At 39.2% G+C, this 12,893-nt stretch overlaps 1 protein-coding gene across 1 annotated transcript; it reads left to right on the top strand.

Moving 5' to 3' along the window:
* The first annotated feature begins 3,712 nt into the window (after positions 1–3,712).
* LOC132695951 (uncharacterized) lies at positions 3,713–4,861 on the top strand. The gene is made up of 2 exons (XM_060660498.1): positions 3,713–3,851; positions 4,509–4,861. The coding sequence occupies exons 1-2, from the start codon at positions 3,806–3,808 to the stop codon at positions 4,859–4,861; spliced, it is 399 nt and encodes a 132-aa protein (XP_060516481.1). The 5' UTR covers positions 3,713–3,805.
* The last annotated feature ends 8,032 nt before the right edge of the window (positions 4,862–12,893 follow it).

Here is a 12,893-nt window from a genome sequence, read left to right as displayed (position 1 = left end):
TAATTTCTGCGGGTATTCCAGGTCTACCTCTAGGATATATCCTTGGGAAGATTCATCTGGAATGTTCATGACATTAAATGAATCAATCTCTTGATGAGACATCCAGTCGAATCCTCCGTAAGGAAGAGGCTCGCACATGGCCTTGCCATAGAGGTTATTGACGTCAAAGTACATGATATAGGAATCATCCCTGGATGAATCGTAGTTGGGCATATATTTATTGTTGGCCTCCGCATATCTACCAACACACACCGAAATTCCACCTCGTATAGCCCGCTCGATAAACATAATTTGGTCAATGTCGCGCAAAAGTTCTAAACGACATTTTGTGAATCTAAGCATGCAATCCCATGTATACCCGGGCATACTGAAATACCACGCCGGATCCAAAACGTGTGTTGCCATACAAGTTTTTCGAAAATTTTCGAATATATCTGCCAGAAGAATAACGTCGGTTTTTAAATACAAATCTGAATACTCGCCTAAATTTTTTATTTCAAACGACTGCCAAACACTTTGTGCGTGGGAATATTTTTCTTCACTAATATTGCTTTCACTTAATTTATTATAGAATTCTTCAATCGGGGGTAAAGTTGTTTCATTTAATTTGTCTATATGGTCGATGTAATCGTAACAAAAAATACCTTTTTGCGACAGTAAATTTAATTTTGATTCGTCGAGATCGGAAAATTCTTTTCTTAAAATATATAGTTCATTTTTATCCATACTGGAAACTAAATTATCCAGAGATGCTCCCAAAAATCTAAACGAATCTATAAATCTAAATTTTATGTTATAATCAGGTTCGAAATATGTAAAAGAGATGTATTTTTCCTTATTAACCGGAACTATGGATACATAGCTTTTTTTTGCTAAAACCGGAAGCAGGAAGTGGCTATCGTATCCAGAAAGGTTCTGGAATACTACGGGCACTACAAATATTTTTTTAAAATTTAAATTACAAGCCTGATGGGCAAAACCTCTAAATTTACCAGTAAAATGATCATGGTCACGAACAATAACATCTTCTTTTAAAAAAGGTTTTTCACAAATATGACAATGACTCGACCTTTGATCTAGACTAATTTCACTATCCATTGGTATAATATCCTTAAATTTTGAACGAACAAATTTTGATAAATTAGATATTTCCTCCACGAACCAATCAATACAATCTAGACCACGATAACTTTTGAAAAATGATATTGAATCATCATAAGAACATTTAAAGTAATATGCAGCACTGTAAGCTTCGTGCTTTTGGTATTTCGAGGTTTTATCTGAAATTTTCAAATTTACTTTTCTCAATTGACTCTCAAAATCGGCGTAAATTACAAACGGAGTCCTTTGTTTATATATATGGTTTCGAAATTCAACGTAATCATATTTGGGAAAAGACACTTTATACTCATTGAAACTGGAACATATTGTTTCATGGTCATGTAGACGAGTTTCGTTATTGAAATAATTCAAACACCTATCGCAAATGTATTTCTTGTGATTATATTTACTGAGCTGTGAGGAAACTAATCGAGACAAATTTTTAATGTAACAATAGTGATATTTTATTTCTTCATAATCATTATCTTGCGGATCAGGATCAAAATCATTAACTTTTGGATAATATTTATTTTGTATTAACAACAAATTTGAATGTTTTTCGCGTTTTTCTTTTGTTAATCGTGCAGGTAACACGGAATAAAAACTAGTTTTTTCATTTTTATTAAGCTCTAAGATATAAACATTGATGGAAATATCATTGTCTTTTTCAAATTTGCTTATTTTATTCATTTCCATAGGTGTTTGTAAATTTTCAGTTTTCAAAACACTTTTGTAGTATGGATATGAAGAGGGTAAATACTGACGAAAACGTGCTGGAAAGAGTCCGCATACAACTGACCAATAAAAACACGCTTGATCGTCATTTCTAATGTTAATACAAGCCCTTTTATTCGCAATTTCTTTAGGCAACTCAACGAAGGATGACCCGTTACCCATTTCAAATTTATTAATGTTAATCTCTAAATAAATAATATTATTTAAAGCCCACCCGGAATCACGTTCCTGAAACTCTGACATTTGATTTAAAATTTTATCTTGCACATTTTCAACAAACCAATCATTCAATTCTGTTCCTAAATCAACTACAGCATTTCCGGTACTCAGATATTTAACATCAACTTCGCCTTGGACATCATTTTTTGCCTTAATAAATTCACCGCAAAATGTGGTATTTACTTTCAGCAATAAAAATTTCTTTAAAATTTGACTAATTTTTTGTTGAAATATTGGACGAGAATCGTTTAAAAATTGAATTAAATCTTTATGAAGTAAATTAATTATGACACCGGTCTGAACTCTTCCCTGGAAACACGACGCTACCGATTCCCATACAACCATTTCATTTGTGTTTGTCTCGCGGCTACTACTTTGTAATCCCAATCCAAAATGCTTATGTTGATAATTAAGAATAATTTTTCTAATAGCTTTCAGATGTTGAATTGTAGTTTGTAATTTTCTTTTTAACCCAATAGATAAATCCTTTTCGTTAGAAACGATTTGGTTGCAAGATTCAATATTTTTATTTAGTCTCCTAAGCCACACATCACTATCTCTAAGAGTGAACTTGTCGGAAATATGCTTTTTTAATTTTTGTAAGGTTAAAATTAAGATTTGCGCTCTATGAATGATCTGCTTTACGCGCATCGTGGTTTATTAAATATATAACAGTAAATAAGACTTACCCTGTATAATATGTTGATTAATTTTGAATTATTTTGAATTTCTTTAAAGAGTTGGGCTTTCCAATATCTTTGGATCCCTCGTAGACCAGTTTGTACTGCCCCGACGCAAAGTGTTCTAGTCTCGGACGGAAAGCTTCTGTCACGCGAGTAGGAAGAAATACTACGGAATTTTCTAATTGCAGCAACACGGAATTGCCAAATTTTGTATTAACAATTTTGGCTCTAGTAATTTTAAACGGAACGCCTATCGGCAATTCATGCAGTTTGACAATCGGCTGCTCAAAATCACCTTCTGCAAGACAGGTTTGATTCAGTTGACTTAAGTCCATCTATAAATTATTATTAATTATTTTATCTCAAAATTAAAAAAATAAAAAAAACTTACGCTTAAGATTGCTGCTATTCTATTTGCGGTTACGGGTTGAGAGTACTAAGATGATCTTTAGGACCTTTATAAAATAATAACAAATGTTAAAGAATTAAAATAAGACAATAAAAAAGGTACTTACTGATTTTTTGTACGAACACCAAACCACTAAGTTAGCTTCCACGTTGCACGAATAATACCAAAAACAACTACTGACAAAACAGAGAAAAATGAGATGTATTTATACGGTGCGAGAATACTTTCTAAAAGTTAACAAACGAAGACACCTCCACATGCGTTGCAACAAATTTTTCCCATTACGTTAATCCCACGGAGCAAATATAAAGGGGGCAATTAATTATTATTCTCAACAAGCAAAACAACTTGACATTTAGACTCGGCGCGTTTTGAAATTCCACATCCCATACGGAGATTGTAAAAAATGAAAGCAAGTTGGCCTTGATCTTTTGCGGCAACATACGTTCGTCCAACGTCCGAAACGGTTGCGTTCCCGTGTGAAAGCGTGTTGACCTTGAGACTCCTACCTGCACGGTTGTCTGGCGACAACATCGCGTCTATTCAAATCGGCGTTGGTGCTTGTGGGTAGAAGACCTTTCGACTTTTAATTCAACCATGGAAGGGAGTGCATGTGTATAAATACGTTGCATGTGTATTATAGACTATATTCAGTGCAATGAATAGAGAAGTGCGATGTCCATTTCCCTACGACCCTACAACTGGTAAGTTTTATATTTTAATTACCTTTATACAGTGCGCGTCTTTTCTTGTGGGTTTCAGTTTGGGTTATCACTTTTTTGGTTAGTTTCTACCTGTTTTAAAATATGATACTCATCTTTTTTACGTTGCATAATAACCGATTTAAATTGAGTGTTTTTAATAGCTTTTAAATGACAGTGAATGGAAAAGGGAATTTTGGCTTTTAAAAAATAAACAATTTTTAAATTTGTTTCAAAAATGTTTTATTTTTTGTACTAAAAAATTGCAGTTTGCCTTTTTGACAATAATAATCGAATTAAATTGAGCGTTTTTAATATCTTTTAAATGACAGTGAATAGGGAATTTTGGCTTTTAAAAAATAAACAATTTTTAAAATTACTGAAAGTTTTGTTTCAAAAATGTGCGTTTTATGGGGAAAACGCGAAATATATACATATTTTTGTTTATTTTTTGTACTAAAAAATTGCAGTTTGCCCTTTTGACAATAATACACTTACATTTAAATGACAGTGAATTGAAACGTGAATTTTGGTATGCGCGTATAACTTAAAAAACAATTTTTAAAATTATTTGATAACCCCCCTTTTTGGAAGTTTTGTTTAAAAAAAAAATGTGTGTTTTATAGGAAACGCTACATATCATACTTTGTTTTGTTCTAGAAAAAATCGCGGTTTGTCCGTATGACAAGTCGCATATTATGTTGGCGCATCGCTTAGGGCGTCACATATTCAAATCACACAAAGAGTACCGGGGGTTAGAATTCCCGGTACGACATGAAACGACAAGGGAACATCACCAGCAGCAGGAGCAACCCGGTGGATCAAAAGAAACAAAGGAGCAGCAGGAGTACCCGGGTGGGTGGTCGACGGAGTGGGACGGCGAGGAGTGCACTTCGTATTTAGATTTCCTCCGGGAACGGGAAGAAGAACAACGCAAGGAACAGGAACAATGGGATGGTCGACTGAATCGACATAAAAAGAAGAAGAAACTCCTCGCCAGACCAATTTTATAAATAAAATAAAATGTATTAAAATTCAAGTTTATTTAATTATCCTCCCGATCCACCGCGTCACCGCGCCGCACCGTCACCGCCCTCTACCGGGGGGGCCTACGACGGTCGGAGCGCGCGACATCTAGCAGCGACGGGCGGAACCGGGGCAAAACAGGACGCTACACAAGCTGGCGACATCTAGCAGCGACGGGCGGAACCGGGGCAAAACAGGACACTACACAAGCTGGGTGGGGGGCGGAGCGCACTCTGGTAGACAGGGGGGACACTAGGACGCCACGCGCGGGGGGCCCCCGCTGCGGGGGGGTTAGGAAATTGAGGTTATGTACGGTTTCTGTTGCTTATATCGGCACTATACATCTACTACGTAGTAGATGTATAGTGCCGATATAAGCAACAGAAACCGTACATAACCTCAATTTCCTAACCCCCCCGCAGCGGGGGCCCCCCGCGCGTGGCGTCCTAGTGTCCCCCCTGTCTCCCAGAGTGCGCTCCGCCCCCCACCCAGCTTGTGTAGTGTCCTGTTTTGCCCCGGTTCCGCCCGTCGCTGCTAGATGTCGCCAGCTTGTGTAGCGTCCTGTTTTGCCCCGGTTCCGCCCGTCGCTGCTAGATGTCGCGCGCTCCGACCGTCGTAGGCCCCCCCGGTAGAGGGCGGTGACGGTGCGGCGCGGAGACGGTGTGGCGCGGTGACGCGGGGGATCGAGTCGTCGGTAAACAAGTCGAGTGACTTATACAGAGTGTCTCAATAATCACGGTTTAATAAAAGAAAAACTATAGATACAATAGTAAATATTTATTAGCTCATATGTAGACAACGTAATGCTTCGTACAAGCGGTGTTTCTGGTCCATGAGATTTTCTACTTCATCGCGGTCGAGGATAATTTCGTCGCCATGATCCCGTTTCAGTATCAACTCACAGCTCTCTTCTTCGTTCGAATAGGTCACCTCGATACTGCTCCCGATGTAGACTGTTATGTCGTTCCAGAACATGATTTCTCCCACCTCGTCCTCCAGAAAGAACAAAAAATCCCAAAAATCCTGGACTTGAAAATCTATGTGCTTGTTCTTGAAGATGAAACGGACACCTGAATTCTTTATTTCGAAAATCGTGTTTTCATCGATAGTGACCACTTTGTTACACATTGTGACAAACAGACTGACTTCGGTATCAAATTCAAATGTACTTATATATCAACAACCCCCCACTATCGGTGTAATTAAGAGAGATATTTACATTTAGTCAATTTGAATAAGCATTTTGCCAAAAGAAGCAAACAAGCGCACGTAGTTACATATAGCGGGATTAAAATAGTTTTTCGATCTGCCGAGATGTTGTATTCGTTACCGCAATTGTCGTTAACGCCGCCGCTGGTGTTATTGGAATTCTTGATAGCGATCGTTTGCCATTCGCCGTGGTCTTCGTAGCTCCGGTTCGCGAAAACGAAACGTACCTTGTAATTTAAATACGGCTTATCTGCGGTAGTGTTATTCGACAATGTCACGCTAAAAGTTTGTAGCTTGTCGATTCCGTTGACCTGAGCGAGTTGCATACGCGTCCACGTATCGGGCCAAATGCACCGATTATTATGATTTTTGAAACAAACGAACGCTTCAATCACATCCTTAGGTTTATGTATATAGAAAACGTTTTGTACCACAGCCGACAACAAAACAAAGTGAGCACTTAACAAAACCATGTTTCTAGCCCGAATGAATCTATCCTAGATCTCGGTAACTGCTTTTATAACACTCAAACAATAATGACATTTATTCTGGGGAGGTGCCGGGCCGTCGATATGCATTTTGCTGTCCGGTCTGTTATAGTGAACAAAGCAGGGCAAATGAGTTTGCAATTCAAAATTGTTGCGATGTCGTACTGGTAACTTATGCCACATATTTAACAAATCGTGCGGTCTCACATGCTCCAAGAAATGTTGCACAGGAATCAATTCAAGTTGATCGGTATCCAAGCTTCTAAAATCGTCGAAGAAAACTAACTTCTTATTCATTGTTGTGAAAGATCGATAACTTTCTTAACAAATCCCTAATTTGTTTAAAGACACTCTCTGTGGGACAATTAATTGCGACAAGACTCAAGTCTATTTCACCGACTCTCGTTAATTTATTCAAAAATTCGTTGTATTCGTAATACGTTTTCTCTTTGAAAAAATACAAATGTCCGTTGGTGTATCGAAACGCGCCCGACAAATCGTCGGGCAGACCCGGAAACAGTTCCGTAGTAAAACCGTGTTCACTCGCACTCAAAGAACACTCGTCTATTTCTGCATAGTAGCGTTTACCGTAAAATATATACGTTCGACCGCCATACGTATTAAAAATAGCGTTCACTGTTTTACCCGCAGGCACACCCAGTCGCTGGACGCTTTGTCGGTCGCCCACTACCGTGAAACTCGGGAAGTGAAGTAAATAAAACGAATCACCGGTGACTACCAAAAGTTGTCCGTTGGGTCTCTGGTAGATATGCGAAATAGGAGCGTAAATAGGGACATAATCTGATATCATTTTAGGTTCCATGTAGACTTTATCACCTAATCTTATTATCCAAACCCATTTGTCGTAAAATAGATACATATGATGGTTAGACGTAACCAAAAATATGGATGGATTTACGTGACACAAATCTGGTACTTTTGTTTCGTTTTTCCCTATCGGAGGTTTCGTAGTTGTGGTAGTAGTGGTAGTTGATGTTGTTGTGGTCGGAGTTGTTACGCGGGCGGTGGTTGTGGTTTTTTTACCATATAAACGTTGAAGACCTGCAACATCGTCGTATGACAATGTCTTAGAATTTAAGCTATACCAAGGGTACATAATGGCATTGCGATCGTTACTGTGCGCCAAACCCAACGTATGTCCAATTTCGTGGAACAACACAGTAAACAAGCTCGTTTTTCCTCCGGGCGCAGGCACTTCTAAACCGTAGTACCAATCTTCGGATTTATCCAAATGAACTTCCACGCACTCTTGTTGTTGATTTGGAAAAAATGCATGTCCTAATATGTTACCCCTTCCGTCAAAAGCAAAAGGACAGGATTCGTTCCCTTTACATCTTATGCTTTGTCTGTGGGTAGTATATTTGTCAGACATCAAAATCATTATATCCGGCTCTGAGTAATTTAAGAAAAAATTTAAATTTGATTCATCACTCCATATTTTAAAAACCTCGGTTGCCAGCACTTTTAACTCTTGATAGTGACTGGGCGGTACTTGAATATACCAATTTAAATCCGTTTTCTGCCATCGCGAAACAGTCGTGAAGGCATTTTCTATTACACCACATCGGGGTTTATTTATTAGTTCGACGGTTTCGTTATTAAGAGTACCATCCACCGGTAAATTATAGAAATCCTGAAAATCCATTAGGGCACGTTGCAAACTCGACGCATTGATCTGCGTTAAAGATTCGTTGTCGTTAGGTGAAAGGAATCCGAATTTTTGTAAATATTCAATCACACCTTCCTCGGGCAGCGCGGCGACTATCGTCGACACGTCCGAACAGGTAGTAAAGACAGCGTAGCATAGCAACAAGACTCTCATCTCGTTCAAGGTCAGTAAAATACTAAAATGTATTCGGTTCCTAGCTAATCTTTTATAGGTAAAATAACAAAGAGAAGTGATGAACCAAACGCTTTTAGTCGCTATTTTGCGTGAGATGACGCAGAATATTACTCGAGAAATGGAACGAAAAAAGAATTATACTTCAATAGATTACAGTTTCGCAGTTTGTATTCATATCATAGCATTAGCGTGCTTTATTTTTACGTGTAAATGTATTATTAATTTTTTTGGATTGAAATAAAAAGTCTTATTTAAATAAAGAAAGTTTTATTTCATACAGGGATCCTTGAATACAACCAATTATATAAAAGGGCAGAATTTCTCAACGCGCACATGCGCAGTCTTCCTCCGGAGTGAAACATGCAATGGGCGTGATCCGGTTGAAATTTCGGCGGATTCAACCAATTATCATCATCGAATTTCTCCACGTTAATGACTCTGCATGCGACATCCTCCTGATCCATTTTCGACATTAAAAATTCCATTTTTGATCTTCCTCTCACGTATATCAAGTCAGCATTTTCTATCAGTAGTCCGATCAACGTATCAATGTCGGAATATTGAACAAAACCAGAACTGTATTTGAGACCGTGATGATATTGTTCGAGCCAGCGTACCGTTCTTTTTTCTGCACCGGTCAACGTGCAATATTCACGCGGCGGTTTCAAAACGTAATGACTAATTTGACATCCATTGTAGACAGCCATTTCTTTAACGACAAATCCATCTTCTAACTGGAAGCCTTGAATATCTACCGCAACGATGCGCATTTTTAATATGACTGGTTAAGATTAGGTTCCTCCGGCGGTATTTATGTTAGATTTCGAACAATCTCGCTGAGCGGTAGTTGTTCCACGATACAATCGTGAATGATGATGCAATAGGCACGTGTATTCGCGGGAAATCCCTTTTTTGCTTCGATGTCTAACTTTACGTCGACAGTGTTGGATTTTACACTGTCGTTTCTTCGAGAACAGTCAATGACGAAAATCGCGCAGTTTTTGAAAGCCATATAGTCAAGCAACGCAGTTTTTTCCTCACATCCCTTATAACTGGGGTAGAAATCCGTGTAATTGTGATGCGCTTCCACGAAGTCATTCTTTTCAAAATCTAATCGTAAACGTTCGTGAGGGTAATATTCTCCGTTTAGTGTTAATCTTATATCCGTTACGTCGACGTGATCGAAAAGCGTCGCATTTTTCGCTTCGTTGTCTTTGCGATTTGTTTGAAAAGCGACTATTACGTATCGGGGGCTTTCGATAGCCGCGCACGTCTTGACAGACCAAATTTCTTTGGTAGAGCCCGCGGTTAGGGCAGGATATTCATGAAGTTCCCATCGTCTATAGGGTATCAATATGGGTTGATCTAATCTAATCGATTTCAGCAGAGCCAATTTGATTTCGTCGTTTGGAAATATGTGCTTGACCCTAAGATCGACACTATCAATTTTTAATTCCGCCGTTGTTTTAATTGCACTGGCCGCAACACCGCCCATTGGTTTAATTATCATACAATTTTTGTCATGTCTGGCTCTTACCAATCTTATGGTTTGTTTTCCACAAGTTATCATATTATAATCATTAAATATGTTTAAAAAGTGTCGTAACGGGATTCGCATGCTAAAATGTCCATTTTCTGTATCGTGAATCGCATTTTCAGGGAAATTCCAGCCGGAAATATCTAGATGCGATGAGTCATCTTTCGAGTAACATAGATAACCTCTAATCGTACTAACTATACCCGGATCACGCACGCTATCCACTTCTTTCCCATTCAGCTCGTACGATATAGTTTCAAAAAAAAATGCTCCTGCATTGTTTACAAATTGCACTTGGTCGGTTCCCGTGAGACGTTTCAGCGATCCCTTAATGCAAATAGCAGCGTCGTACATAAGCAGCCAGGCATCTCCTTGATTGATCGTGATCTCAATGGTGTCGTTGTTCAAAAAAGATTTCACAAAGGGATGATAGGTGCGGGTCTCCACGCGCTGGATAGATTCATCAAATTTTGGCTTTCTGTGTATGTCGAATATTTGATTCGATAACATCGTAGCCCAGTGATCGGAGAAATTGTTTGTTGCTCAATGTAAGACGACCTTTACGGATACGCCTCGGTTTTGTTACTAACCCTACCGTTTGGATGTTCGCTTTTTTATATTCACCAGCGTCTCCGATTGAGTTGAAAATCAACATTACGTTAATTTTTTAAGTTCCAATCTAATGATGATTTCTTCACCTCGGAAATTAACCAACTCAAAGTTTTGATCCAGAACCTGTAGGGTAATGTTGTAGATTTGTCGTTTGTTTACTGGCAAGTACGTTAGATATTTAGGAGTTTCGTCGATGGCGTACCCCGGATCGACGGACAAGGCAAACTCGTAAATTGTGTGCGAAGGTCTGTCGTTGTAGAACGCTCCAGACGTTATGTTACTATCTACATGTATCGTTCGCACTTTTATTATATCCACGGGTAAATCTGAGGAATGCATAATATTGGGCTCCAAAATTTTCTGTGAAAACCCCAATAATTTTCCGATACTGTCCGAGTGTTGTTTAAAGTTTACCCCGTATACGGGGCTGTAGATTTCACACTTTATCGTATTATTGTTGGGTTTGATTGATATCTCCTCTATTAACTTTGGGATCGTATTCTTCTCTTCCTTATTTTTTGGCAGATGTTCGTTAATGTAGGTTTCAATGTCGCTAATTTCATAGGACCCGGTCGGAATTTCAATTACGTTTTCTTTATTGTTACCATCGAAGTAGTAAAATTTATTCGAACCCTTATCTATGTTGGGAATGTTGTTGTAAGAGTGGAATCCAATCAGCGCTAAACCGTACTCTACATCTTCATCCAACTGCAGCGGATTGACAAAGTCGATGGATAATGTCGACGTGTTCCCTTTTAACGTAAATATGATCGACATGTTGACTGCTTATAGGTCCGCGATTTCAGTCCTTTTTATAGAGAAATTGCAAACACAAATGACCGCAATTGTATTGCGTAAACTTTTGATATCTATCGTGATTATAGTAGATATTGGCGCTGTTGCCGAAATATTTAACAAGTTCTGCGGGTGGTTTAAGGTTACCGAAACTGTCAAAATACTCAACATCGTTTCCCTTCCTCTTTTTGTATGCTACCCAGTGGGTTCCTCTATTTCGACGAACATCCAAATTTACGATTCCGCATTCTTGCGATCTGATTCGACGGGGTAAACTATCTCGCATAAAAACACCCCTGAAGTGAGGAATTTTTAATTTGCGCGCCAGAGATATTAAATCGACGTCGTATAGAGCCCTTCTGGGTAGCTTTATTGGGAGTTTTTTTGTTTCTTCAGATAAAGACCGAATCCGCCGCGCGGACTCTTTTTCAAGAATAGACCCGATCCCTTTTTTCCAATCTCTTCCATAGCTCGGTTATGGCGGTTGTCCTCTTCGAGTTTCTTTCGTGCGTTTTTCGCATCGATGACAGTTTTAGCGATAGCAGCGGCTCCGCCCGAGAGCGAACCTAAAGCCCCTAGCGCTCCTAATAACGGTAAAAGTGGTAAAATACCGCCCGATTTTGATTCGAACGGTATAATTCTAGGTACCCTAATTTTTTTACGTCCTCCCGCTTTTCTTACAGCGGCTCTGCCAGCTCGAAGCGCTTCCAGTGCCGATCTTCTAAGCATTTTAGGGTTATCGATATGAAACAATTGTTTCTTCTTTAATGCATTGCGAACCTTTTTCACGACACCCTGTCGAAACGAAACAGAGGGACGCCGTTGTTGACCCATACCGAGCTTACGTTTAGTTTTCATAGTCGCGGTGACAAAGAATGCGGCAGCTTTTTCACCAAACTTTGCGTCTTTAGATTTTACTCGCTGCCACGCACGCGTTTCCAATTCTTTATCCGCTTTATGACGTTCGTCTAACGATTTGTTTTGCGAATAGGCAATGTCGTGTACCTTACACGCAGCGTCCAAAGGATTCACCCCGCTATCGCCTCGGTTCAAGCGTTTTTCCAATTTTGTACCGGGACCGCAAAACTGGTAACCCGGAATGTGTACTTCAAAAGGTAACTTGTTAATAAGCGTGTTAACGAGACCACTTCCGGACGCGAAGCATAACATACTAATTAAAGGAAATTGCTTGTGTCGTATATATATACGAGGTGTCTCGAATAAACATTGTAGTCATGCGGGTGGTGCAGCAGAAACTCAAGCTCCCCATCGATAATTTAGATTTGGTTTGCGGAGATGGTTTCTTTAACAAAAGCAAACACGGTCAACTGCTACCCAATTCATTTAGGGCGGTGTTTTGCGGACCTAGCGGTTGCGGCAAAACCAACACCATGTTAGCGCTACTCTTTAACCCCAACGGGGCAAGTTTCGAAAATGTTTACGTCTACTCAAAGTCGTTGTATCAACCAAAATATCAACTGTTATCTCGCGTATTGAGCAATGTCAAAGGAGTT

This window comes from Cylas formicarius, unplaced genomic scaffold, assembly GCF_029955315.1.
Source record: "Cylas formicarius isolate icCylForm1 unplaced genomic scaffold, icCylForm1.1 PGA_scaffold_171__1_contigs__length_20587, whole genome shotgun sequence".
NCBI lineage: Eukaryota > Metazoa > Arthropoda > Insecta > Coleoptera > Brentidae > Cylas > Cylas formicarius.
The sequence above is the reverse complement of the archived record's forward strand: the minus strand, read 5'-3'. Positions and strand labels throughout refer to the sequence as shown.